We start from the raw sequence: 25,828 nt of genomic DNA, 5'->3' as shown, positions 1-25,828 counted from the left end.
TCGTTATCAAATCATTTTGTCGTGCCTTTCTTCCGCGGTTTTTTAATTGTATAAATTATTTATATTCTTTTTGCTTTACCCTCCGTCTATAGAGCGAGCGGGGGATTGAAAGTTTGTTCACGAACACAAAGTTTGTTTTGTCCTTGTATCTTTCCCAGTATTTTATGCGAGATGTTTTCCTCCTTGTGGTGGCACGAGATTTTAAAGTTGTCAGTCAAGTTCAGGCTGTCTATTCCTCCTGTGAATCAAGAACTTGAATGAGCCGACGAAATAAAAGGAGGATCAACTGGAAATTCGTGCTGTGCTTATGTATGGTTCGCAATGGTTGTTCTATTTGCCCCGCAGATTTCTTTATCGATTAATATAATGGTGAGATGTCAATAAGTGGTGCGGCTTCGAGGGCATGACACAGTTAACTGGAGAAACACTTCAACTGTCTGATAGTGTCCTTCACTGCTTGTCGCACTTCCTTCATCTTCCAACAATACAAAAATGGATTCAACGCCGAGTTTCCCATGAGAAAAGTATCTGTTGCATCCCAGGCGAGCGCCAGAGATGGCGTGCGTTCTCCAGTAACAGCAATTAAAGCTGCGACTATACCAAATGGAAGATAACATGCAAGTAATGCTATCTGCACCCACAGTGCACTGGAAACTGTTTTTCTGTATCGTGCTATATTCAGTGGAATTCTTCCTCCGTTTGGTTGTCCTTTGTGAACATGTTCTTGTACCGTAGTTTGGTGATGGCGAAGCTTTAGATAGATCTTCGTGTAACAAAAGGTTGAGGTTCCTATGCATAATGACATCGTTATAAACATGATGTATGTAGCAACACGGTAGCTGTAAATTGATAATATTGCAAAAGCCGTCATGGAACGCCAAAAGGTAACAACGAGTGCCCACATACGCCGCAAAGTTACTGTATGTCTGTATCTCAACCCCAACAGCAGAGCGAGAAGTCTGTCCACACTTATTGCAGTTATTGTTAACATAGATACTCCACAAAAAATTACACCTATCGTCTTAATAAGAATTTCAGATATGTAACAATGTTTGGATTGTACTGGGGTCAATAAACCGTGAGCGTAAAGAGGCTGTGTGATGAGACCAACGAAGAGATCGGTGCAGGCAAGGCAACCAAACAGAAGTTTTGATGGAGGATGAAGAGACGTCACCTTTCGAAGAGCAAGAATGATCAGGACATTCTCCAGAAATGCAGCGATGGACAGAAGTATGTTAAATGATGAAATAATCATGTTTTCATGTGGTTTGTTTAGATTCGGCAAGCAGTATAACTCTTGAATTGTCGTGTGGTTTCCATCTGCAGTTATGTTCGCCATTTTCGTCTTGATGCTGATTATGTTTTACTTGATATAAAAAGAGTTAATGTCCGTTAGAGTTATCAAATTTCGCCGTTGAAAATGTTCCAAGGCTTGCAATGAAAACTCTTCCACCAGTGTTTTATTGCCGCAAACTGTATCCTTGTAGCTTTATAGTAGTTCTGCTGAGAAAAGAAGAAACAAATTTTAAATCAGGGCTAGCCAATGATCACTCTCTCGTGGATGGCTTTGGAAACACGCGAGTACAAGTTAGCGCCCCCATTGTCGGAGGTGATTTTGTTCTCCGAAAATCATAAGCACTAGCAATTCTCACATTTCTCATTTATTGCAAATCTGGTGATTTGTATGCTTCCGTTAGTGACAGAGTAAAACCTTGAAGACATCGTTTCTATGCAGTTAGATACAAGAGAGAAATAGCGAATACACTAACTTTCATTCGACATATCTCTTTCCGGCACTGAAACATGGTCATATATTTGTCTATTTCAGCGTCATGTTCGCACGAATTTTAGAGGGTGTATGTTACTTTGTGGACGGCAACAGCGCTGTGTATATAATTAAATAAAATTACTGTGAAAAAATTGTGCCTTTGGCTTCGAATTGTGTGGATGAAAATGAAGAAAATGAATAACAGCATGATATGTATATATCAGAATATATGTAGAGAAAGAGAGACGTTTCACATTAATCATCATGTTCAAATATCAACTGTACCAAATTGTTTTCGTTCAGTTTCCCATTTTTAGTTCAGTCGTTGATTTGGTAATACCAAGGCCAGTCTTAGACACGAAACCAGTTGACATACTAAGTACCTGAAAATGGTAGCAGTTAATGTCCAAGATCTTATGCTCGTCTTTTGTTACATAGTGAACAATGGCTTAGTGTTTTAAGCATATAAACAGCTTGTAGCGGCTGTTGTAGCTAATAAATCATCATGTATTCCAAGAAAAAAAACGAAATGACTCAGTTAATTTATCTAATAGGCTTGTGGCAAGTTAAACGACATAATAACAAATCACTCTGACAAATGCCAGCAGCAGAGTCCATTAAATGATATATTTCACCCAATCACATTAAACTTCTGCCAGACTGCACTTATCTTCCTGAAGGACTGGCACTCATAAATATTACCGAGTTATTTTGGAGTCAGTTTATTGTGACATTTCATTTCGTCCTAATAGTCATCTCTGAAAACATTATTAATCGCACTTTCGAATTACTTTTCAGGCTTGCTGTTTAACTCCAAGTCGAACAGAAATATACCTTGCACATGCGAACACAACCACCAATCAATCGATTTGGCTGGGTTTCTCCTGATATATATTTAATAAGGAACAAGCCTCCGTTGTTATGTCTTTATGCTATGATAAAGATCGTAGCCCTTGTCATTTCGTTCACTAGAGTAGAGAACCCGAGCCGGCGGCGGGGGCTCTATAAGCTATTCGGGGGAGCGAAGAAATGACATGCTGTAAAACGAACCATATTTTTAAGATATAAGAAAGGAAGGTTTACTTCTTTTATAAAACTACTTCGGTAGAAAACTGCAGAATAAAAAGGTTCCAACACCATCGCGTGCCACAAAAAATTTAAGCGTTAATTTCTGCAAGCGTCATTTAAATCATTTATACTCTAAGGAAGAATAGCTTTTTCTATCAAAAAATACCCACGAGAATATTGGCTAATTCATGAAAGCAATTACCAGCGCACAGCTGTCGTACATACTAAACTGTTAATTATTTCTAAAGATAAGAAACAACTAAGTAAACAGATCTAATGGACTTGCAGCAAGTTAAGCGGAACATTTCCAAAAATTGCGGAGGTTTTTACGGCTTAGCGTGTCAGCGAGATAAATTGACGTTTTGTCGTAAACGAGTACGGTGACCTAACGGTTTAATTTTCGCAAAATGTTATTTTTCTCTTTGTTTTAAAAAAGATATTACAAAAATGCTTACTTGCCAATTAGCCATAAAGACTTGGACATCACGTACACGAATATGATTTTCAGTCAATACCGCTTTATACAGAAGGCTGTATTCAAACATGGCATTTATGTATGTTTTTACACTGAAAGCGCTGCATCAATAACTTTCTTCTGAAAGTTAAACACTGCTTTTTTGGCATGTTACGGAGAAGAAATTCTCTAAAACACTCCCTCTTCCGTTTAAAAGCTTCTTGCAAAGCCCCCCAGGTTTTAGTTTGTATAGGTAATTTTTTACTAAAGGGTAAATTTTCCTGTCTAATATGGTCAAGGACAGAATGACTCGCACATATCAAGATGTTATTTAAAAAAAAAAAAAAAACAAACGCAACATTTAAAGTACCTGAAAGATAGCAGTTGACTTAGATCCTATTCTTGTCTTGTCCTGAGAAGTCTGCTGCACTCACTCAATGCTATCCTCATAAAAATCAAACAACTTGCTGTGACGTAATACTGCCGTACAAGTTCGATTCATAATTTGGAAGCTGTGCTATTAACTCTCATTCACCTGGGGGGATTTTGACTAATTGGTAGACTTAAATATTCAGACGACGATATCTATTATACTTCTTCACGGACCTTTTTGAGTATGTTTGAGTATGATCAGTAATACCAGTGGATGGTTCTAGCAAAAAGATGCTCTCACGTAAATTTTTATTTATGATCTAAAGCTTCATGAACTACAGTGGAACCCCGATATAACGATATGCCAAGGGAGCAGTAAATTTATATCGTTATATCGAGGAATCGTTATATCGAAGTTCCCGATATAATTATATCGCCATAAAATAACCGAAAATATCGTTATATCGGGGTGAACCAAACATATACTTTTTTACTGGATGAAAAGGCTTAGAATACAGTGTCATTAATTATATATTGTCGTATATCATCGTACAAAATACTTGCAAAGCTGTTGTCAGAAACGTTAGAGATAACCCCTTTACTGTTATGTTATTGTAGTAAATTCAATATTTTGCTTTAATTGTGACTGTGAACAGAAAATATCGTTATATCGGGGAAGATTTCACGTTCGGTGCACTAAATTTCCATCGTTATATCGGGAATATCGTTATATCGAAGATCGTTATATCGGAGTTCTGTCCCATACATTTTACTGTAACTTTTGCCGGGACATTGAATATTAATCGTTATATCGGGAATATGGTTATATCGAGGATCGTTATATCGGGGTTCCACTGTATATACTTTACGTTATACTATACGCTATACGTTATACTAATTTTGACGCACAACAGTCTTTTGAACATGTCAGTACTAGATCAAACCAGACGATTATTCAAATTTACTAAACTTTCTTTGATTAGCATTTAAATTTTGGTCAAGTCATTCCCAAAGATTGAAAAAAAAGTTATATTTGACGCTCAACGTACTCTATTGAAAATCCACAGATCTGATTGGTTCTTAAAGGAGAATTTATTTTTTTTTTAATTTTTGGAATTAAAAATACACAAAATTGTAGGCTGTAGAATGAAATATTTAGAGTGTGTACTAAAACAACTAAATTATTCGTTTTCTTTGGGTGATGGTCAACTCGACGGCGCCTCGTTGACTTTTCGCTGATAAAAAACTCGAGTTCGTATAAAATCATAATTATTAAGAGTGAATTAATTTTTCTTTAACTTTTTTCTCTTAATTTATTGCCGCGAGATTATTGCCCCCGCAGGGTTTTGGCCCAGAGGCCAAAACCCGAGGAGGCATCATTGAAGTCCCCGCGTACGCGCGTGTATATATCTAAGGGATTAAAAAATAGAAGATATATGAAGAAATATACAAGAAATGTATGGTAGTATGCGAGGCGATCCCGATTTGAAGAAACTAGGCGCGCACGGTGGTCTCGGTTAATTTTGCGGCAAGCACGCAAGGTGTTTTGGGTGTTTTCGCCGCCATACTGCGAGCAACAAGCTGAAGATTTGCGACTCAAACGTCTCATAGCCTGCGTTGCAGACGAATTAAACCTCGAGGTTTTGTGAGACGTCCGGCTGCAACGCAGGTTAACGTCTCAAAGTTAGATAAGTTCGCTGAATTGAAAGACTCGTTTGTAAACTGCGATCGGTCAAACACAAATCACAACAGACCGAAAGACTTAGTCACAATCAAAACAGACTACCCAGCTACAATTCACAACTGAGATTTGCCATTTCTCGACGAAACACAATCCAGAGATTATATTCAATTGTAAAAAAGATTTTGCAAAAGGGATTGAGTACTGAGACGCGCGAGACGTTTTCGTCAAAAAAGGGGGGGGGGGGGGGAAATTTTGATCGATCAGTTGTCGAGACGAAGCCTGTGGTTTCCGCTTCCATGCCAAGAAAATTTAATGAAAACAGTTATCTCCAGTTGTTCGATAGTTGTTACAATCATTTTTTTCTTAGAAACGAATACGAGGACTTGACTATTTCCACCGAGAAAAAGTTACTACTCAAATCGATACCGCTAGACACTAATCGCATTATTTCCTTTTGTTAACTTTTCACTAATAAGCATTAATTGTAAGATGTCTCACGGCTATAAAAGCACTAGAGTAAACATCCAAGAAAATTTCATATATTCACGCCAAAGACGGACGGTTAATAAAAAGTTTCCATGCAGCCGCAAAAAAAAGACGACATTTGCAAAATCAGATTCAAAGCAGGACTAGCCAAAAGCGGGGGCAATGTTAGTGAGAACTACTCCTAGTTAATTACTCCTTTATTAATCTATGTAGTACGATTCTTCAGTTTTTCTTCTTCTTAGAATTTAAGTGTAAATATTTTAACTTTAAATAGCTTAGATATATAATAATGTAAATAGTGTCCACAATTAGTTTTTTTAAGCTAAATACTTCAGACACTTTAATAAAGTATTTCATTCATTCATTCATTTCATTCATTTCATTCATTTCATTCATTTCATTCATTTCATTCATTTCATTCATTTCATTCATTTCATTCAATTAAAATCGATTTATAAAATAAAAGTGGTTTTGCATAGAAATTCTCCCACCAATAACAAATTAAACAAAGACTAAAAAGCTTTCGTTCATTAACTTACGTAGCATCATTGCTGAGTTACCTTGTGCTTCCGTTTCTTGATAGAAGTCTATATTAACTAAAAGAAAACTGTTGCGATAAAATTGATTTGAAACAAAACACAGAGTTTTAACAACATTGAAAAATTCACTTTTTTACAAAGGATACATATAAAGTCGAAGAATTTCTTTTGCCAAGTGCTGAATTTTGATTTTCAAGACTGTTTTTAATCTTACATTCTCTTTCCTCTACACGAATACGAGTTGCAATACTTTTCCCTGCGTTTTTTTTTTTTAACTTAAGGTATTCAAGTACAAATTAGTGATCTCAGTACAATACTGTGACTAAACAGTGTTGACTGTAAAACATATTGAGCAAATGTTATTTGCTAACCTACGGCCTTGGCCGAACTCAATTGCCAGATGTACGGCATTTATAATTGATCCATATATGGACCTCACGGTCGGCAAATAACAGATATATACACCTGAAAATATAGCAATACAGCATGCATGAGTATATTTCGAGACTGTATATAGTGATCCCTATGCAATGTTTTATCATTGCATCTATTTTCTACCGTTAAAGCAGCTTAAAGAAATGCAGGTTTGGCATTCTTTTTGTCCAATCATCGAAAGAATGGCTTGTTAATATCAAGATCTTCCTTTTTCGAATACAAAACATTATACATTTAAAGTACCTGGCAAATATGTCAGATTCTATGCTGGTCTGGTTTTTAGTAGTATGTAGTCACCATTGAGGCACCCAGCTTGCAAGAGCTGGGTATAGGAAGCTAAAAAACTGGCAAAGTTAACTTCACGGCCTCGCCAAAGCGAAGCATTTAGACCGGACGCATATTGAGGGCTGTTTGACATCTGTTCCACTTAATTTTTTTAAGAAATACCTTTTTATGAGAAAAACAAATGACTGTTAATAGGTTTGGTGAACGAGTAATAAATTAAGCGACAAAATTACTGAAAGACAAATTAAAACTCCAACGACACCACACCATAATAAAGTAATAAAGAATTAAATATAATTAGGTAATTAAACATACTGTCTGCTTACCTCTTTTACTGGCGTACTTATTTAGTTGGATTCAATTTTTTTTATTTTTTTAGTTTAAGAGGCCGTCCTCGTAAGAACGGAAAAGGCAAATTTCGGATCTTCGATGATTTCCCTATATCCCGTGAACAAATGTCGCACTTATTTGGATCTAATCGGTTTAATTTTAACAATATGTTTCAACTTATTCTCAAAACAACGCAATTTAACTATGTCAGGCGCTGCCAAAACGTAATTCCTCGTCCGCAAACAAGCTAAATATTTCAAATGTCAAAGTTTCAATATATAGTTTAAAGGTTTGACGACTGTATCAGTGTAGTTATTTTAAACTGATCTGTTTCTAATCGTCTCTTTCGTCTCCCTATTTAGCTACACATGGCATTTCTAAAGCTACTAAAACGAATACGAATTATTCAATAATCAAGTTGCTTTTAGATCATGTAACTACTTGGGTCTATACGCTACTCATATAATTACCTACCGACCTATACTATCTACCCATCTGCTACTTACTTACTTGCTTAGTACTGACTGGCTGACTGACTTTCTTCCTTCCTTTCTTCTTTCCCTACTTCCTTCCTTCCTTCCTTCCTTTCTTCCTTACTTCCTTGCTTACTTGCTTGCTTGCTTGCTCGCTTGCTCGCTTGCCTACCTACTTACTTACTCACTTACTTACTTACTTACTTACTTACTTACTTACTTACTTACTTACTTACTTACTTACTTACTTACTTACTTACTTACTTACTTACTTACTTACTTACTTACTTACTTACTTACTTACTTACTTACTTCTTATTTACTTACTTACTTACTTGCTTTCTTGCTTTCTTGCTTGCTTGCTTACTTACTTACTAACTCACTCACTCACTAACTTACAACAGTAGCCTCAAACGATCCTCAAAGATTCCTACTTTAAAAAAAAACTATTCTCTGTGCTTTTCCACGCCAGCTGTGAAAAATTTTATAAACTTGTTGCAGCTTAAGCACATGGTTTGTTTTAATAGCAGGTAAAGTAAAAATCCATTAGATATTTTTTCGTTTCAATGGTATTGAAATATGCTGTATCAGAAACACATGCGTGCGTGGGGATAAATCCAGTATTGACTGAACAGACAAATAAATTATTGCACGACCAAAACATTAAAATTAACCAATCAGAATTCTTTATTGCCGGTCCGATATTTTCTGAGTAAATTGGACCGGTTAAGTTACTTACCAGGTTCTTCTCTGCGGTCATTGTTGTACTGGATCCGTTTCGTCAACAGCAAGGGCCAATATTTGCTCAGTACAGCCCTTGCGTGCTTGGCAATAGCATTCATGACATCGAACAAAGGAAAGATAATGAGCAATTATCCTACTTCTTTGCTTTTCTTTGTTTTAACAAAGAAAATTTAAATATTTATTCAGACGCACGCATTTGTTTTCGGAACTCAGATATCTCTTCACAAGCAAGAAGAGATCAACGAATACGCCTTTGTTACTAAACACCTGACCCAATGGGTAAAGGATGCTTATAATGTATATCTACACAGTTTTAAACTAAACGAAAGGTTTTGGCGACCATTTTAATTATCGCACGACGTACATTGATACTGATAAGCAAATTATTTCATCAGAAAACACATTTCCTCATAATTAAAAGTGAAACATCATTTTATATATTTTAGCTTATAAGATGGTAATGCAAATCTTATTGGTTTTTTGATAGCATCCGTATTTTAATAAAATTGTTTTGTAGCATATGTTCCATTATAATGTTTGGAAGTGTAATTATATTATCATAATTATTTACCATCCACGTGTTAACCGAAATTTGAAAGTCGTGTGGTAAGAATAATTACCTGATTTTCGTCATGCGGGGGTTGTGAATAAGGGCAAGATCTTGAGATTCAAGAGTACAATATCTCTCCCAACCTTCCCATGAAACCAAAAAGAAAGAAAAAGAAATTAAAGAAAAAGAAACCTTCAGAGAATTCGAACTTGTACCGGTGTATCGACAAATTTTTTGTCAGGCCTAGGGCCGCCGTTTTTAATTTTCACTACTATTCACTTTTGGTTTATATTGGTGTTGTGTGTCATTGTCGATGTTTTCTGTTTAAATTTAGTAACTTTACCAATTTTATATGGTTTAAAATTGCGTTAAGTTTAACAGTTACATCGATTGCTTTCACAAGCGGCTATTTGAAAATTTCTTTAGTATTCTTTTCTGTATTTTTCTGTACTGCATGTCATAAAAGAATATACAAAATTACTGTCGTAAACTTTAATTATTAATTTTAAATTAGATTATGATAAAAATGTTTCAACTTGTCACTTTGTGTTTGTCTAAGCCTTTTCTTCTTTTGCAAAGAAGTCCATCGAGAAGCCGATACGCAGACAATGAGATTTTTTTTCAAACGCGCGCATTTGCAAGTTGACTGCGCTCCGCGCCAATACAAAATAAGGGCTTTCTGTTAAAAAGCATGTTCGCTGTCTAAATGCGATGTTACACGAGACGAATTTAAAGGCGGTCTTTTAATCCGTGCTACACACGACAACTTCTAACACATTTTTGCGGCTACAGTATGTTATATGTGTCGAGAAAAAAAATTAAGCAACGCGACGTTAAAAATTCGCAACAATGTTGCATTACTGCAAAAATCGTCGTTAAAAATCGCCTTGTGCAACATATTCTAGGTGAGTTCCTGTAACAATTTCACAAATAATTATTTGCAAATTTTAAATTTTACCATAAACGTCGGTCTATGCAGTATTTGTAGGGATTTAATCTCACCTTTTGTATATTCTTTGCGTCGTTGTATTAACGGCGTCCAAAGTCAATTTATCAAAACCTGTCAACAATAAATAAACAGTCGCTCAGCTAGCTACAGTTTCCTTTTTTGGTAAAAGCTACTAAGTCTCTCTTGTTGTACCTGTTTTTCTCTGGTGAAGATATCCCGACTGTCCGACTAAAATGAGGACAACTGAGCGTGTGGGTGATGCTGAAAACGTGGTCTTTCTAATGTTTATCCATGACACTTTAATCGGCGTTGATGATTTATGGTTGTATTAAATGGGGACTTCTGGATACAGGGAAACCTTTTCATAACCTTGACAACGGCGACTGCTTTTACAGACATTCGAAAACGACCACGTAAGCTGACGTTCTGAAGCGTCAATAGAGAGATTAAACATGACGTTATCAGTACGGCAAACGGCAAACGCGAGCTTGCCTTTCATTTTGTTACCTTTTTATGGAATTCTAAATTTAATCCCTCATAAAAATAGGGGGCCGGGAAAATCCCACATTCACAACAAACACAAAACTACTTATTTCCGCGTACGAACGCCAAACGGCAGACGGCAGAAGTTGAATTTTTGCCGTTTGCAGGAAAAATAAACGTCATGCTTAACCTCTCTAATAACTTAACGTTTATTTCCCTGTATTATTCCTCTGCTCTTTGCTTCCCTTGGTAATATCCTATGTTTTTTAATGCAAAAATTGAATCTGAGCAACACAAACCTTTCAATAGCTGATTATCTCTCCCTAAATTTGTGTTTAATGAGATTTTAAACCCAACTTATGTTTGGTTACAACTTTTATAGCTAAACATAATTCGTTTCAAACTTATTGTTTCTCTTTTCTTTTGTAAAAAAGATCTAAAAATTGCAATTTCGTTACAAGAAAAGGTGACTCGTAACCTTTCATCTTCAAACAGAAATGCTCAGCAATCTAATCCTGTAAAATACTTAGGTAAACCTCTGTAGCTGAAAGTGTTGTCAGATCCTACAAACCTGTGACGAACAACAAATAATAAGTAATAATAATAATGAAAAGCCGACAAACCAGTGATATGCAAATGAACTCGTTGAGAATTGACGAGTGAGTGCTCGATCAATACAAGCAAGCTATCCCGAGTCGTACAAATTTGGTCTGTGGAGATCACACTTGAGTGTGCTACGAAATTTAAAACAGCCGAGAAATTTTCAAGTTCATTTTTATTTTTTTAAGGAAGTTCAGCGTCGGTTTGCAGACAATACTGAGGACAGTCCGTATAAGGAGCAAGAATGCGTGGTATTAAATGAAAGGTGAAATGATGGCTTGGATAAAGTGAAAAAAAATGGAAGAGCGTTCTCATGTTGAATACAGAAGAAAAAAAGATTTTCTGAACCTCACAACGGGAGTCGAGCCCATGACCTTCCAGATACCGGTTGGACGCCGGCAGCAGTGTCCATTAGAACATATCTTTCACCTCATCACAATCAACTTCTACCAGACTGCACTTATCTTCCTGAAGGACTGACAATCATAATTATTGAGGAGTTATTTTGGAGTCAGTTTATTGTGACATTTTTATTTCTTCCTCATAGTCATCTGAAAACATTATTAATCGAACTTTTGCCGGAAGTGCTTTTCAGACATGCTGTTTGAATCCAAACCGAAAATAAAAATCTGCCTTGCAAATGCAAAGATAAACACCACTCGATCTATTCGCTGATTTAATTATAATTAATAATAAATAAAGCATCCGTTGTTATGTCTCCATGCTGTTTTTAAGATCATAGCCAAGAGCTAGCCATGTATTATTTCGTTAAGGAGAGTAGGAAATAAGAGCCGTAGGCAAGGGTCGAGGGAGCGAAATGGCATGCTATGAATAGACATAAAAGGGAGATTTTACTCCTTAATAAAATTGGTTAGGAAAAAAATCAAAATAGAGAGGTTGCGACAACATCGCGTGCCACGGGAAAACTGACGTATAATTGACCGCATACGCCATGTCTATTCATTAAAAAATATCCGCGACAATCCTGGCTAACTCATAAAGGTAATTAGCAGCTTGCAGCAGCTGTCGTAAATACTAAACTATTAATTATTCATAAAGAAAAGAAAAGAAAAAACTAAATAAAAAGATCTAATGGACTGGCACCAAGTTACGCGAAACCTTGAAAAAAACTGCGGCTTTTTTACAGCATAGCTCGTCAGAAGGATAAATAGTCGTTTTCTTGCATAATTTTAGTTTTTTGTTTAAAAAAATGTTATGACAAAAAAAGCTAACTTGCCAATTAGTCGTAATGACTTCGACATCACGTTCGCGAGAAATATTAGTCAATACCGCTTCATACTGTGGTGCAAACTTTTTTTCATAAAACACGTACTGAATTGTTTCCTTTGTTCGATGTATTATACCCATTACATATTTTTAGTAAGAACAAAAGAGGTGAGTAGCGTAAAGCGATAAAGTCAACATGCGCTTATCGATTGGATATTTTTGTTTACTCTTGTTCAAAACTTATGCCAATGTTTATCTAAAGAGGTTTATCGGGTTTTAGAACATCAAACATTTGGAATTTTTTAGAAAACAAAAGAAGGCTGTATTCAGACATGGCATATATGTGTTTTTAAGAACGCTGCGTCAATAGAACATTTTTTAATTAAACCTCTTTTCCATAGATTTTTTAAAAGTCAAAAATTGATTTCTTGTCTTGTTACTGAGAAGAAACTCCCTGAAACACAACAGGCCGAAGCTCTGCTGTAAAATTATCATATCTAAATAAAAGATATTATTATGACACCGACATATATATAAACTTACCGAGTCAAAGTTGTACTTATTATTGAATCAACTCAAAAGTCAGTATGCTTTGTACGCCCAACAGCTATCTGCACGGAATGTTGTTTTTTATATCAACAGAGCAAAGGTTCAGTTTAAATTTTCCTAAAGGTAAATTTTCCTGTCTAATTTGGTCTGACAGTATAACTCGCTTATATCAAGATGATATTTTAAAAAAAAACATTTAAAGTACCTGAAAAACAGCACTTGTCTCAGATTCGATGCCTGTCTTGTTCTGAGAAGTCTGCTACACTCACTCAGTGCTATCCTTATTTATCGTACCACATTTTGATCTATAACTGAACAGAGGCACGGCAAAATGAAATCTATTTGTTAAATAAATCAAACAACTTGCTGTGACGTAATTACTGCCGTACGAGTTCGATTCATTATTTGCAAGAAGGAATATTAACTTTGATTCACCTGGGGGATTTTTGACAAATTGGCAGACCTGAATATTCAGACGATGATATCCATTTTACTTCTTCACGGATCTTTCTGAGTATGTTTGAGTATTATCAGTAATACCAGTGGATGATTCTAGCAAAAAGTTGCTCTTGTGTAAATGTTTATGTAGAGACATTACTCTCGCGTGATGTACTGACGCAAAGCATAAAATTGCATGGACGGTTGTGATTAAATGCTGATTAATTTATTCCCATCCGCCACCAGCAGTGCACGTCGAATGCGGCGCAGACAATTCGGAAGATTTCACGCCGTGAATTCAAAATTTTATTGACGTCGTACTCACTTTTGTTTGTAAAATTTTCGCTCCGGGTGTGAAATGAGGATCCTGAAATCAAATCACGCCTTGAAATACACAACAGTAAAGTAATATATATTGTTTTAACGCTGTGAAATTGATGCAAGTCACGTCCTGAGCTTTGCTACCTTTCTTTTATACATCCTTTCGTTCGAAGGTCTACCCAGCATACATTTAATTTTCACACCTCTTCAGTTACAATCTGTGAGTTCTTATACGTCACGAAACAATAGGAATAACGACGGTGAATACCGTATTACTTTTCATCAGTGACCAAATTTTATATTTTATGCGACGTTTTGACACCTTAAAACAAAAACAGCATGAGCCTGCTCTTGTGAGCGATTGAGTGGAAATATGAATGTGTTCGCTCTAAGGAGCCTTTGATAATATTGTTACGATCTAAAGCCTCATCAACTATATACTTTACGTTATACTTTACCCTATATGTTATACTAATTTTGACGCGCAACTGCCTTTTGAACATGTCAGTACTAGATAAAAAAAAAACCAGACGATTATTCAAATTTACTAAACTTCCTTTGATTAGCATTTAAATTTCGGTCAAATCATTCCCAAAGATTGAAAAAAAAAGGTTTTATTTGACGCTCAACGTGCTTTATTGGAAATCCACAGAACTGATTGGTTCTTAAATTATTGTCTTTTCACTGATAGAACAATCGCGCGCGCATTGCTCTTAAAGGAGAATTTTTTTCATTTTCTTTTAACTTTTTGGCATTAAAAATACACAAAATTGTAGAATGAAATGTTTAGAGTATGTACTAAAACAACTAGATTATTCGTTTTCTTTGGGTGATGGTCAACTCGACTCGTTGACCTTTCGCTGGTCTTCGCTGATAAAAAACTCGAGTTCGTATAAAATTATTAAAAGTGAATTAATTTTTCTTTAACTATTTTTCTCTTAATTTATTGCCGCTTACTTATTTATTAAAATGAATTTGTAAAGTAAAAGTGGTTTTGCATAGAAATTCTCCCACTAATAACAAATTAAACAAAGACTAAAAAGCTTTCGTTCATTAACTTACGTAACACCTGTTTTGGGGGAATTGAAAATCAGAAATCATTGCTGAGTTACCTTGTACTTCGGTTTCTCGATAGAAGTTTTTGTTAACTAAAAGAAAACTGTTGCGATAAAATTAATTTGAAACAAAACACAGAGTTTTAACAACATCGAGAGGGCATGTTTTGTATGTCGATTAAATTCACTTTTTACAGAGAATAAATTTATGGTCGCAGAATAATACCCAATTAGATTCTTGATTATTCGAAATTTAACTGGAGTGTGCTATAGCTTTTCTTCTTTTTTCTTTTGCAAAGTAATGAAATTTGGTTTTCAAGACCTGTTTTTAACCCTTAATATGCTGAAATTACTCCAAAAAACGCGTTTTGTTTCACCGTTAATCGATTTTCTTGGCTCTACGGTTTTAAATTTCTCTTAACTTTGCTAGAAGTGCACTTTCTGACACTGCAGTAAGTTTTTGATGAAATTTCTATGTAACAATGTACAACATTTTACTTTGGCGCATGTGCATAAGCCAAAATTTGAACTTTCTTTTTTGCTGAACCGTTCCGATTTTTTTCCTTGCTCCTTTCCTTTTCGTTTTTCTCTGCTTTCTTATTCTCTCTATCTTTTATTCTGTGCACGCTTTCTACTGGCCATGGCCTGAAAAGGTTTGATCTTAATCAATGGAAAACCCTGGAAAGGAGACCATGGTCAAGTGCGGGTATATTGGCCTGTTTTAGCACCAATTTTATACCAAAAACTGATCAGGTTTTTTTCCAATAGCTTTGTCGGAATGCAGTCATTGTTCAAGATGGACACTCCTGTGGAAAGATCTATCCAAACTCTACAAGTTGCACATCACAAAAATCTGCTGACGTGTAAATTAGTGACGTCAGAAGTGGTTGAATCCCGGAATAATCCGGACTTAGCATGGTAAGGGTTAATAATAATAATAATACTTTATTCAAAAACGCACAAATGGTATCACACAAGTGGTATCTTAAAAGGCGGACCATGAGGTCATCCCTATTTAGGTCCCCTAAAAAACTATTAAAAAACTATTGAAAAACTATTACATAAATAATTAACAATCTAAAAGTTAAAATCTAAAATATCTATAATATCTGGTACTGTGGCATATAATTAATGAATGTTCATCCACTTTTTAAGGTTTGATTTAAAAATATTTACATTAACGTCGTGTCCGAACAAATAGTTTGGCAAATTGTTCCATTCCTTAATAATAATTGATTTAATAGCAGGTAAAATAAATTTTCCTTTTTTTTTTTTTCGTTTCAATGGTATTCAATAAGCAATATCAGAAACACGTGCGTGCGTGGGGATAAAATCCAGTATTAACTGAACAGACAAACAATTTATTACACGACCAAAACAGATGAAATGGCCAATAACTCAAATCAGCCAATCAGAATGCTTTATTACCGGTCCGATATCTCCTTAGTATTGGACCGGTTAAAGTTTCTGCAGCTCTTTTGAAATTGAAAAGTCATGCATAAATATCTTATTTACCAGGCTTGCTCAGTAACATAATGAGAAAATATCGGCCCTCGATCTTCTCTATGCGGTCATTGTTGTGCTGTATCCGTTTCGTCAACAGCAAGGGCCAATATTCGCTTAGTACAGCTCTCGCGTTTTTGGCAATAGTATTCATGACATCGATCAAAGGAAAGATAATGAACAATTATCTTACTTCTTTGCTTTTCTTTGTTTTAACAGAAAGAACTTAAATATTTATCCAGAGTGGGGACGCACAATTTTGTTTTCGGAACTCAGATATCTCTTCACAAGCAAGAAGAGATCAACGAATACGCCTTTGTTACCAAACACCAGACCCGGTGGGTAAAGGAAGCTTATGATGTATAATGATGTATATCTATACAATTTTAAACTAATTAAATGAAAAGTTTCGGCGACCATTTTAATTATCGCACGACGTACATAAATACTGACACTTTCATTAGCTGTTTATGCCTCGTTAAAGCCACCTGTCCATAAGAAGATTATTTCATAAAAAACACATTTCATCGGAATTAAATGTGAAACATGATCTTTTATTTTTTAGCTTATAAGTTGTTAATGCAGATAGTATTATTGTTATTTTGATAGCATCATATTTTAATAAAATCGTTTTGTAGCATATGTTCCATTATAGATTATAATGTACACAAGTGTAAATATTTATTCATAATTATTTACCATCCACGTGTTAACCGAAATTTAAAAGTCGCGTGGTAAGAATAATTACCTGATTTTCGTCATTCGGGGGTTGCCAATAAGGGCAAGATCTTAAGATTCAAGAGTAAAATATCTCTCGCAACCTCCCCATGAAACCAAAAAGAAAAAAGAAAAAGAAAAGAAAAAGAAACCTTCAGAGAATTCGAACTTGTATCGGTGTATCGACAAATTTCTTGTCAAGGCCGCCGTTTCTAATTTTCACTACTATTCACTTTTGATTTATAGACTTAATATGATGTGCATTTAGTGTGCAGTATGCTTTATTGGTGTTGCGTGTCATTGTCGATGTTTTCTGTTTAAATTTAATAACTTTACCAATTTTATATTGTTTAAAATTGCGTTAAGTTTAACAGTTACATCGATTGCTTTCACAAGCGGCTATTTGAAAATTTCTGTAGTATTCCTTTCTGTATTTTTCTGTACCGCATGTCATAAAACAATATACAAAATTACTGTCGTAAACTTATTGATTTTAAATTAGATTATGATAAAAATGTTTCAACGTGACATTTTGTGTTGGTTCAAGCTTTTTTTTCTTTTGCAAAGAAGTCCAACGAGAACCTGATACTCAGACAATAATATTTTTTTCCAAACGCGCGCATTTGTAAGTTGACTGCGCTCCACACTATCAACTACACGATACAAAATAAGGGCTTTCTGTTGAAAAGCATGCATATACGCTGTATAAATGCGCTTTTCCATCGCAAAACGTTGAACGTCGAAGAAACAGCTGAAGAAACGGCCTGTCGGTCACTACTTCATGTATGAGGCACAATACGGTACACAACGGTACTCCATACATGAAGTATATTACCGACCAATCGATAAACATGTCAGTTTGGTCTTCTCTACCTGATGCTTGCTGTTTTGTCGTGAAAACAACTTCGCTGTACGCCGGTAAAGAAGGGAAAGCACGAGGTTACTACCTTTAACTGATTCAAACGCTACATTCAGTCAAAGTCTGCGTGTCAAATATTGTTATTTGTTGTGGAACCATCAAGCGAAATTCGAACAAGAATGACCTTACGCCCGTAGAAATCGTTGAAATGTAAGTCGAGCTTCCATTTTTAAACACGATTTATTCTCTTTCAGTTGAACTGCAATGCATTTATATCTAATCTTTGTTTATTTTTGATGGTGTTAGGTATGTCTGCGAGGCCAGTTGATGAAACTCCTCGTCCTGACGAGTCCCTCAAAATGTATGGCTGCAAACATGAAGATCTTCGAAATTGGGCAAGTTTACACAGCTGTAAATATTTCATTAAGACGATACCAGAAGGTTTTTTTCGATAGGAACATTTTCTATTACATATACTTTTCGGCTGCGTTGGTTTGATTTAAGTAGACCGCCTCACTTTTTCAAAAATAAAGTTTGAATCTGAGCCGTTTTCAAGTGTTTCATCAAGGTGTGTGATAGGGGTGTCGTTAATGTTTTGCTGCTAGCTTGATTCGAGCTCAATGTTCGTGAAAGTTGGTGTGATAAATTAAAAAGGCATAATTTAACAGGCTGTGGTGTTTGTTTGGTACAGAAGTTGTTAGTTCTTTTTTAATTAATTTTCAAAGTTGTGGTAAATTTAAGCCTTGACAGTGGTCGTTACAAGTGCTCGTTCGGGTGAACCGAAAATCCTTAAAAACTCGAAAAAAATTAATGATCCGGTCAAGTGAATTGTGTTTTTAGTATAAGGACATGAAAGTCTTGCAACACACTAGAAAAGAGCGAAATCTATTTAACAAGCCAGATCGGGCAGACCAGTATTACAGACACAGCCTCTTAAGCTTTTAATTTATAAAAATGTTTTATCTTTTACTTCATGCATGATTTTTGTCTATACAATAAAAAGAAAATTACACGGTGGCTTGAAGATATGATTTTTATTTTCTCGTGGTAAAAGCAATATTTTACGAATGAGCGCAGCGAATGAGTAAAATATTGCTTTACCACTCAAAAATAAAATAGAGGATATTACATGGTTGCGCGGAGATATGAAATTTATCTTCGAGTGTTCAAATCGATATCTCACGAGTGAGCGCAGCGAACGAGTGGGATATCGATTTGAACACGAGAAGATAAATTTCATATCTCCAAGCAACCATGTAATATTCTGTTTATTATATAAACCTACTAATTACGATGTTTTTGACGATTTTCCGAAGATTGCCGACCATTTTCCGAAGATTTCCGAAGATTTGCAAAATGTTGTCCGAAGGTCGTACGAATGTTTCCGAACATTTTCCGAAAATTGCCGAAGATTGCCGAAGATTGCCGAGGAAGATCCGAAGATGTTTCGACTTAATATCGATTTACTTTGGCTCATTCAGCATTGAAACAGGGCAAACTTGTCAGAAAATGTTTCGAAATCGATATCTTCACATGTGAAAATAACATGTTATTTTCACGTGTGAAGATATGATTTTTTCGCGCGAAAGATTTCCTGGTATTTCACTGATGTTTATATAATAAATTCATATCTTCGCGCCGCCGTGTAATATCCTCTATGTATTGATTGGGTACTGCTGTTGATAAAAAGTGGAAACAGAGCTGTCCCCTCCTTTTTAACCATTAAATAAGAAAAAAAACATTTGAGGTCTATAACGATGTCATTAACAATTATGAATTTGGTAGTGTTTTTCTTCACACTACGAGAAAATACTTAGGGTGATCTGATAATGTTATTTTAATCACTAAAAAAGAAATTCTGAGGTGTAATGAAGTCACTTATAAATAGGAATTTAATTAATTTAGTCATTAAACAAAAAAATTGGAGGTCTAATGACATTCAGGACTTTGGTAGTGTTTGTAGTCTCTAAGATTAAAAAATGCTGAAGTCTAACAATATCTACAATCAGGACTTTGTTTAGTCTCTTAACAAGAAAATACTAAGGCCTAATGACGTCATTTAAAATTTGGTTGTGATTTTAGTTACTAAAATAATACGAAAATACTAAGATCTAATAATGTCGCTTACAATTAAGAATTTGGTTGTGTTTTTAGTCTTAAAACAAGAAAATACCAATGATGTCATTAACAAATAGAAAATGGGTTTTGTTTTAAAACACAAAACAAGAAAATACTTTGGCCTAATGTTGTCACTTATAATAAGAAATTTGGTTCCTGGTTTTAGACACCAAACTAGACAATACTAAGATCTAATGATGTCATTTTTAATCAGTAATCTGGTTGTGTTTTAAGTCTCTAAACAAGAAAATACAACGGTCTAATGAGGTCATTTGTCCTTAGAACTTTGCTGTGTTTTTAGGCACTAAAAAAGAAAATACTAAGGTTTAATGATGTCGCTTGTAGTAAGGAATATGTGGAATATGTATTTTTAAGGGCCTAATAATGTCATCGAAGCTTCCAGGGCAACCGTGAAATGGACTTTATAACTAGGGAAACAAGGGGTAGAGGGAGAGATGAATATTGCAATAAACATACTGGAAAGAAAAGCAAAGTCCATATTAACAGCGATTAGCGGTTCCGCCCCCGGCCCGACAAACCTCTTTCCGTTATTTTTCTTCTTACTTCCAATGGTCAATCTCTTTCATCCAGAATAAGCTTGTGGCTTATATTGAATTTATGCTTTGATATTAAATTATTTTGACGTGTCTATGTCGTGCGTTTTTTGCATAGCCCTGGTTGTTAAAATTATTTATATCCTTTGTGTCTTACCCCCCGCCTATAAAGGGACGAATTGAAAGTTTGTTCACGAACACGAAGTTTGTTTTGTCCTTGTATCTTCCCCGGTATTTTATGTGAGATGTTTTCTTCCTTGTGGCGGCATCGGAGTCTAAGGTTGTCATATTCAGGCTGTATATTCCGCCTGTTAATCGAGACCTTGAATGAGCCGACCAAGTAAAAGGAGGATCAACTGGAAATTTGCGCTGTTCTCACGTATGGTTCGACATAGTCGTTCTATTTGCCCAGCAAATTTCTTTATCGATTAATGGCGTGATGTCAATAAGTGGTCCCTCTGTGGGCGCATGACACAGTTATGAAGAGAAACACTTCAACTGTCTGATGGTGTCCTTCACTGCTTGTCTTACTTCCTTCATCTTCCAACAATACAAAAATGGATTCAAGGCCGAGTTTCCCATAAGAAAAGTATCTGTTGCATCCCAGGCGAGCGCCAGAGATGGCGTGCGTTCACCCGTAACAGCAATAAAAGCTGCCACTATACCAAATGGAAGATAACATGCAAGTAATGCTATCTGCACCCATAGTGCACTAGACACTGTTTTTCTGTATCGTGCTATATTCAGTGGAATTCTTCCTCCGTTTGGCTGTCCTTTGTGAACATGTTCTTGTACCGTAGTTTGGTGATGGCGAAGCTTCAGATAGATTTTCGTGTAACAAAAGGTTGAGGTTCCTATGCATAATGACATCGTTATGAACATGATGTATGTAGCAACACGGTAGCTGTAAATTGATAATATTGCAAAAGCAGTCATGGAAAGCCAAAAAGTAACAACGAGGGCCCACATACGCCGCAAAGTTACCACATGTCTGTATCTCAACCCCAACAGCAGGGCGAGAAGTCTGTCCACACTTATTGCAGTTATTGTCAACATAGAAACTCCACAAAAAATTACACCTATCGTCTTAATAAGAATTTCAGATAAGTAACAATGTTTGGATTGTACTGGGGTCAATAAACCGTGAGCGTAGAGGGGCTGTGTGATGAGACCCACGCAGAGATCGGTGCAGGCAAGGCAACCAAACAGAATTTTCGATGGAGGATGAAGAGACGTCACCTTTCGAAGAGCAAGAATGATCAGGACATTCTCCAAAAATGCAGCGATGGACAGAAGTACGTTAAATGATGAAATAATCATGTTTTCATGTGGTTTGTTTAGATTCGGCAAGCAGTATAACTCTTGAAGTGTCGTGTGGTTTCCCTCTGCAGTTAAGTTCACCATTTTTGTTTTGACGTTGATTGTGTTTCACTAAATATGAAAAAAATATTCCAGGGCTTGCAACGAAGACCTTCTACCACCGTTTTATTGTCACAAACTGTATTCTTGTAGCTCTATTGTAGTTCTGTTGAGAAAAGAGGAAACCAATTTTTGGTCATTGGTAGCCAATGATCACTCTCTCTCTCTCTTTGGAAACACACTATCACAATCTAGCGCGCATTGCCTTGGGTGATTTCCTTCTCCGAAAATCATACGCACAAGCAATTCTCACATTTCTCACTCATTGCAAAGTCTGGTGATTTGTATGCTTCCTCCGGTAGTGACAGAGTAAAACCTTGAAAACACCGTAACTATGCGGTTAGATACAAGAGAAAAGGAGCGAACACACTAACTTTCATTCGAAATATCTCACAGCATTCGACTCGTAAAAATTTTGCGGGCACTGAAGCATGTTGCTTTGTAGAAGGCAACAGCGCTCTGTATATAATTAGCATTTTACGTATAACCAGTATCTTAATAAAAAACCATAAAATTACTGTGAAACAGTTGTGCTTTTGCCTTCGAATTCTGTGGATGATCATGAAAATAAAGAAAAACAATATCAGCATGAGTATAAACATTTATCACCATGTCAGTCAAATATCAACTGTACCAAATTGATTCCGTTGCAGTTGCGATTTTTTTTTTTTTTTTCACTTTTGGAAAAAGTTTCCCATTTTTAGTTCAATCGTTGATTTGGTAATATCAAGGCCGGTCTAAGAAACAAAACCAGTGGACGTATCAAGTACCTGAAAATGGCGTCAGTTAATGTCCAAGATCTTATGCTCGTCTTTTTTTACATAGTGAACAACGGCTTGGTGTTTTAAGCATATGAACAGCTTGTAGCGGCTCTATTTAATAAATCATCATATATTCCAAAAAAGTACGAAATGACTCAGTGAATTTATTTAATAGGCTTGTGGCAAGTTAAACGACAAAATAACAAATCACTCTGACAAACGCCAGCAGCATTAAATGATATATTTCACCCAATCACAGTAAACTTCTGCCAGACTGCACTTATCTCTCTGAAGGACTGGCACTCATAAATATTACCGAGTTATTTTGGAGTCAGCTTATTGTGAAATTTTCATTTCGTCCTAATAGTCATCTCTGAAAACATTATTAATCGCACTTTCTAATTACTTTTCAGACTTGCTGTTAAACTCCAAGTCTAACAGAAATATACTTTGCGCATGCGAACACCAATCGATCGATTTGGCTGGGTTTCTCCTGATATAAATTTAAAAAGAAACAAGCCTCGGTTGTTATGTCTTTATGCTATATGATAAAGATCGTAGCCCTTTTCATTTCGTTCACGAGAGTAGAGAACCCGAGCCGGAGGCGAGGGTTCTATCAGCTATTCCAGGGAGCGAAATGACATGCTTTGAAAAGTACCATGAGGTTTAATAATTCCTGTTATAAAATTACTTCGGTAGAAAACTGCAGAATAGAAAGGTTCCGACATCATCGCGTGCCACGAAAAATTTGAGCGTAAATTTCCGTAAGTGTCATATAAATCATTTATACTCTAATGAAGAGTAGCTTTTCTATCAAAACCCCACGGATATTGGCTTTCTGAGGTCGGCCCCTTCACAAGATAAGAAAGAACTAAGTAAACAGATCTAATGGACTTGCAGTTAAGCGGAACATTTCCTAAAATTGCAGAGTTTTTTCACGGCTTAGCGTGTCAGCGAAATAAATCGCGACGTTTTGTTGTAAACGAGGATGATGACCTATCTTTAATTTTCGCATAATTTAAGTTTTTTGTTAAAAAAAGGTATAACAAAAAATCTAACTTGCCAATTAGCCATAACGACTTTGACATCACGCACACGAATATGATTATTGCTCAATAACGCTTTATACTGTGAGCCAAAATTTTGCCATAAAACACATATTAAATTGTACATTATGAGCGTTGTTTACGCTCAAGTAAGTCAGCGTCAGAATTTATAAAGAGTACATATTAAATTGTTCCTGTTCGTCGATGCATTATGCCCATCACTCTCAGTAACAACAACAAAATCCGTAGCGTGAGGCGATAAAATCAACATGCACCTATCGATTGGGTATTTTAGTTTACTTTTCTTTAAAAGTATGACAATGTTTGTTTAAGAGGTTTATCAGCTTTAAGAACATTAAAAAGAAAACTAAAAGGAGGCTGTATTCAGACATAGCATATATGTACGTTCATAAGAGCGCTGCATCGACAGAATGTTTTTTTTTTTATTGAAATCACTTTTCCCATACACTTCAAAGCCTGGATGGATCTTTGTGCGCTTCGTGCGCCGCACTCCCTCTTCCCGTCTCGCCTCGCTTCACTGGTTCCTGGGGCCGCCCCTCATCACCACTATGACTACTAAGTCAAAGTCGTGCCATCTATTGAATCAACACAAAAGTCACTAAGCTTTGTGCGCCCAACAGCTATCTAAACGGCATGTTTTTTTTTTATATATCAACATAGCAAAGGTTTAGTTTGTATTGGTAAATTTTTCCAGGTAAATTTTCCTGTCTTATAGTTCAATGACAGAATGACTCGGTAATATCAAGAAGCTATCTTTAAACGTCAAACACAACATTTAAAGTACCTGTAAGGATAGCAGTTGTGTGTTAGATCCTTTATCTGTCTTGTCCTGAGACGTCTGCTGCACTCACCAAGTGCTGCTCTCATAAAAAAACAACTTGTAGTGACGTAATAACTGCCGTACGAGTTCGATTCATTCTTTGGAAGCTGTGATATTAACTCTGATTCACCTGGGGGGATTTTTGACTAATTGGCAGACTTAAATATTCAGACGACGATATCGATATCTATTATACTTCTTCACGGACCTTTCTGAGTACGTTTGAGTATGATCAGTAATACCAGTGGATGGTTCTAGCAAAAAGATGCTCTTACGTAAATTGATGTTTATGTAGAGACATTACTCTCGCGTGATGTACTGACGCAAAGCATAAAATTGCATGGATGGTTGTGGTTAAATGCTGATTAATTTATTCTCATCCGCCACCCACAGTACAGGTCAAATGCAGCGCACACAATTGAAGAATTCACGCCGTGAATTCAAAATTTTATTGACCTCGTACTCACTCTTGTTTGTAAAATTTTCGCTCCGGGCGTGACATGGGGATCATGAAATCAAATCACGCCTTGAAATACAAAGCAGTGTAGTAATATATATTTTTCACGCTGTGAAATTAATGCGAATCACGTCCTGGGTTTTGCTATCTTTCTTTCATACCTCCTTCGTTTGATGGTCTGCCCAGCATACATTTTATTTTCACACCTCTTCAGTTGCAATCTGTGGGTTCTTATAAGTCACGAAACAATAAGAATAACGTCGGTGAATACCGTATTACTTTTCATCAGTGACCAAATTTTATATTTTATGCGACGTTTTGACACCTTAAAACAAAAACAGCATGAGCCTGCTCTTGAGAGCGATTGAGTGGAAATATGAATGTGTTCGCTCTAAGGAGCCTTTGATAATTATTGTTATGATCTAAAGCCTCGTGAACTATATATACATTACGTTATACTTTCCCCTTTTTTGTTATACTAATTTTGACGCGCAACAGCCTTTTGAACATGTCAGTACTAAATAAAACCAGACGATTATTCAAATTTACTAAACTTCCTTTGATTAGCATTTAAATTTCGGTCAAATCATTCCCAAAGATTGAAAATAAGGTTTTATTTGACGCTCAACGTGCTCTATTGGAAATCCACAGATCTGATTGGTTCTTAAATTATTGTCTTTTCACTGATAGAACAATCGCGCGCCATTGCTCTTAAAGGAGATTTTTTTCATTTTTATTTTAAC

General features: G+C 35.8%; 2 protein-coding genes across 4 annotated transcripts; both read right to left on the bottom strand.

Annotated features, from left to right (window-relative positions):
- LOC144662769 (melanocortin receptor 5-like) lies at positions 1-3,697 on the bottom strand. 3 transcript variants are annotated; one of them, XM_078523667.1, is made up of 2 exons: positions 3,661-3,697; positions 1-1,503 (listed from the first exon to the last, which is right to left on the bottom strand). In XM_078523667.1, the coding sequence occupies exon 2, from the start codon at positions 1,337-1,339 to the stop codon at positions 413-415; it is 927 nt and encodes a 308-aa protein (XP_078379793.1). In that variant the 5' UTR covers positions 1,340-1,503; positions 3,661-3,697; the 3' UTR covers positions 1-412. The 3 variants fall into 3 exon arrangements, with proteins under 3 accessions (XP_078379793.1, XP_078379794.1, XP_078379795.1); XM_078523668.1 differs by lacking the exon at positions 3,661-3,697 and adding an exon at positions 2,152-2,188; XM_078523669.1 differs by lacking the exon at positions 3,661-3,697 and adding an exon at positions 2,152-2,187 and having other exon boundaries at positions 1-1,500.
- A 17,026-nt stretch (positions 3,698-20,723) lies between these two features.
- On the bottom strand, positions 20,724-24,668 carry LOC144662768 (melanocortin receptor 5-like). The gene is made up of 2 exons (XM_078523666.1): positions 24,593-24,668; positions 20,724-22,086 (listed from the first exon to the last, which is right to left on the bottom strand). Exon 2 carries the CDS (start codon positions 21,963-21,965, stop codon positions 21,039-21,041), a length of 927 nt encoding a protein of 308 aa, XP_078379792.1. The 5' UTR covers positions 21,966-22,086; positions 24,593-24,668; the 3' UTR covers positions 20,724-21,038.
- Between the last annotated feature and the right edge of the window lie 1,160 nt (positions 24,669-25,828).

The sequence above is a fragment of the Oculina patagonica genome, chromosome 8 (genome assembly GCF_052425735.1).
Source record: "Oculina patagonica isolate OP01 chromosome 8, crgOcupat, whole genome shotgun sequence".
Classification (NCBI taxonomy): domain Eukaryota; kingdom Metazoa; phylum Cnidaria; class Anthozoa; order Scleractinia; family Oculinidae; genus Oculina; species Oculina patagonica.
This window is presented reverse-complemented; position numbering and strand designations above follow the sequence as displayed.

Bases quoted from the DNA above. Each gene is read 5' to 3' on its own strand.
- LOC144662768 (XM_078523666.1), bottom strand. From the start codon at position 21,965: ATGGTGAACTTAACTGCAGAGGGAAACCACACGACACTTCAAGAGTTA.
- LOC144662769 (XM_078523667.1), bottom strand. From the start codon at position 1,339: ATGGCGAACATAACTGCAGATGGAAACCACACGACAATTCAAGAGTTA.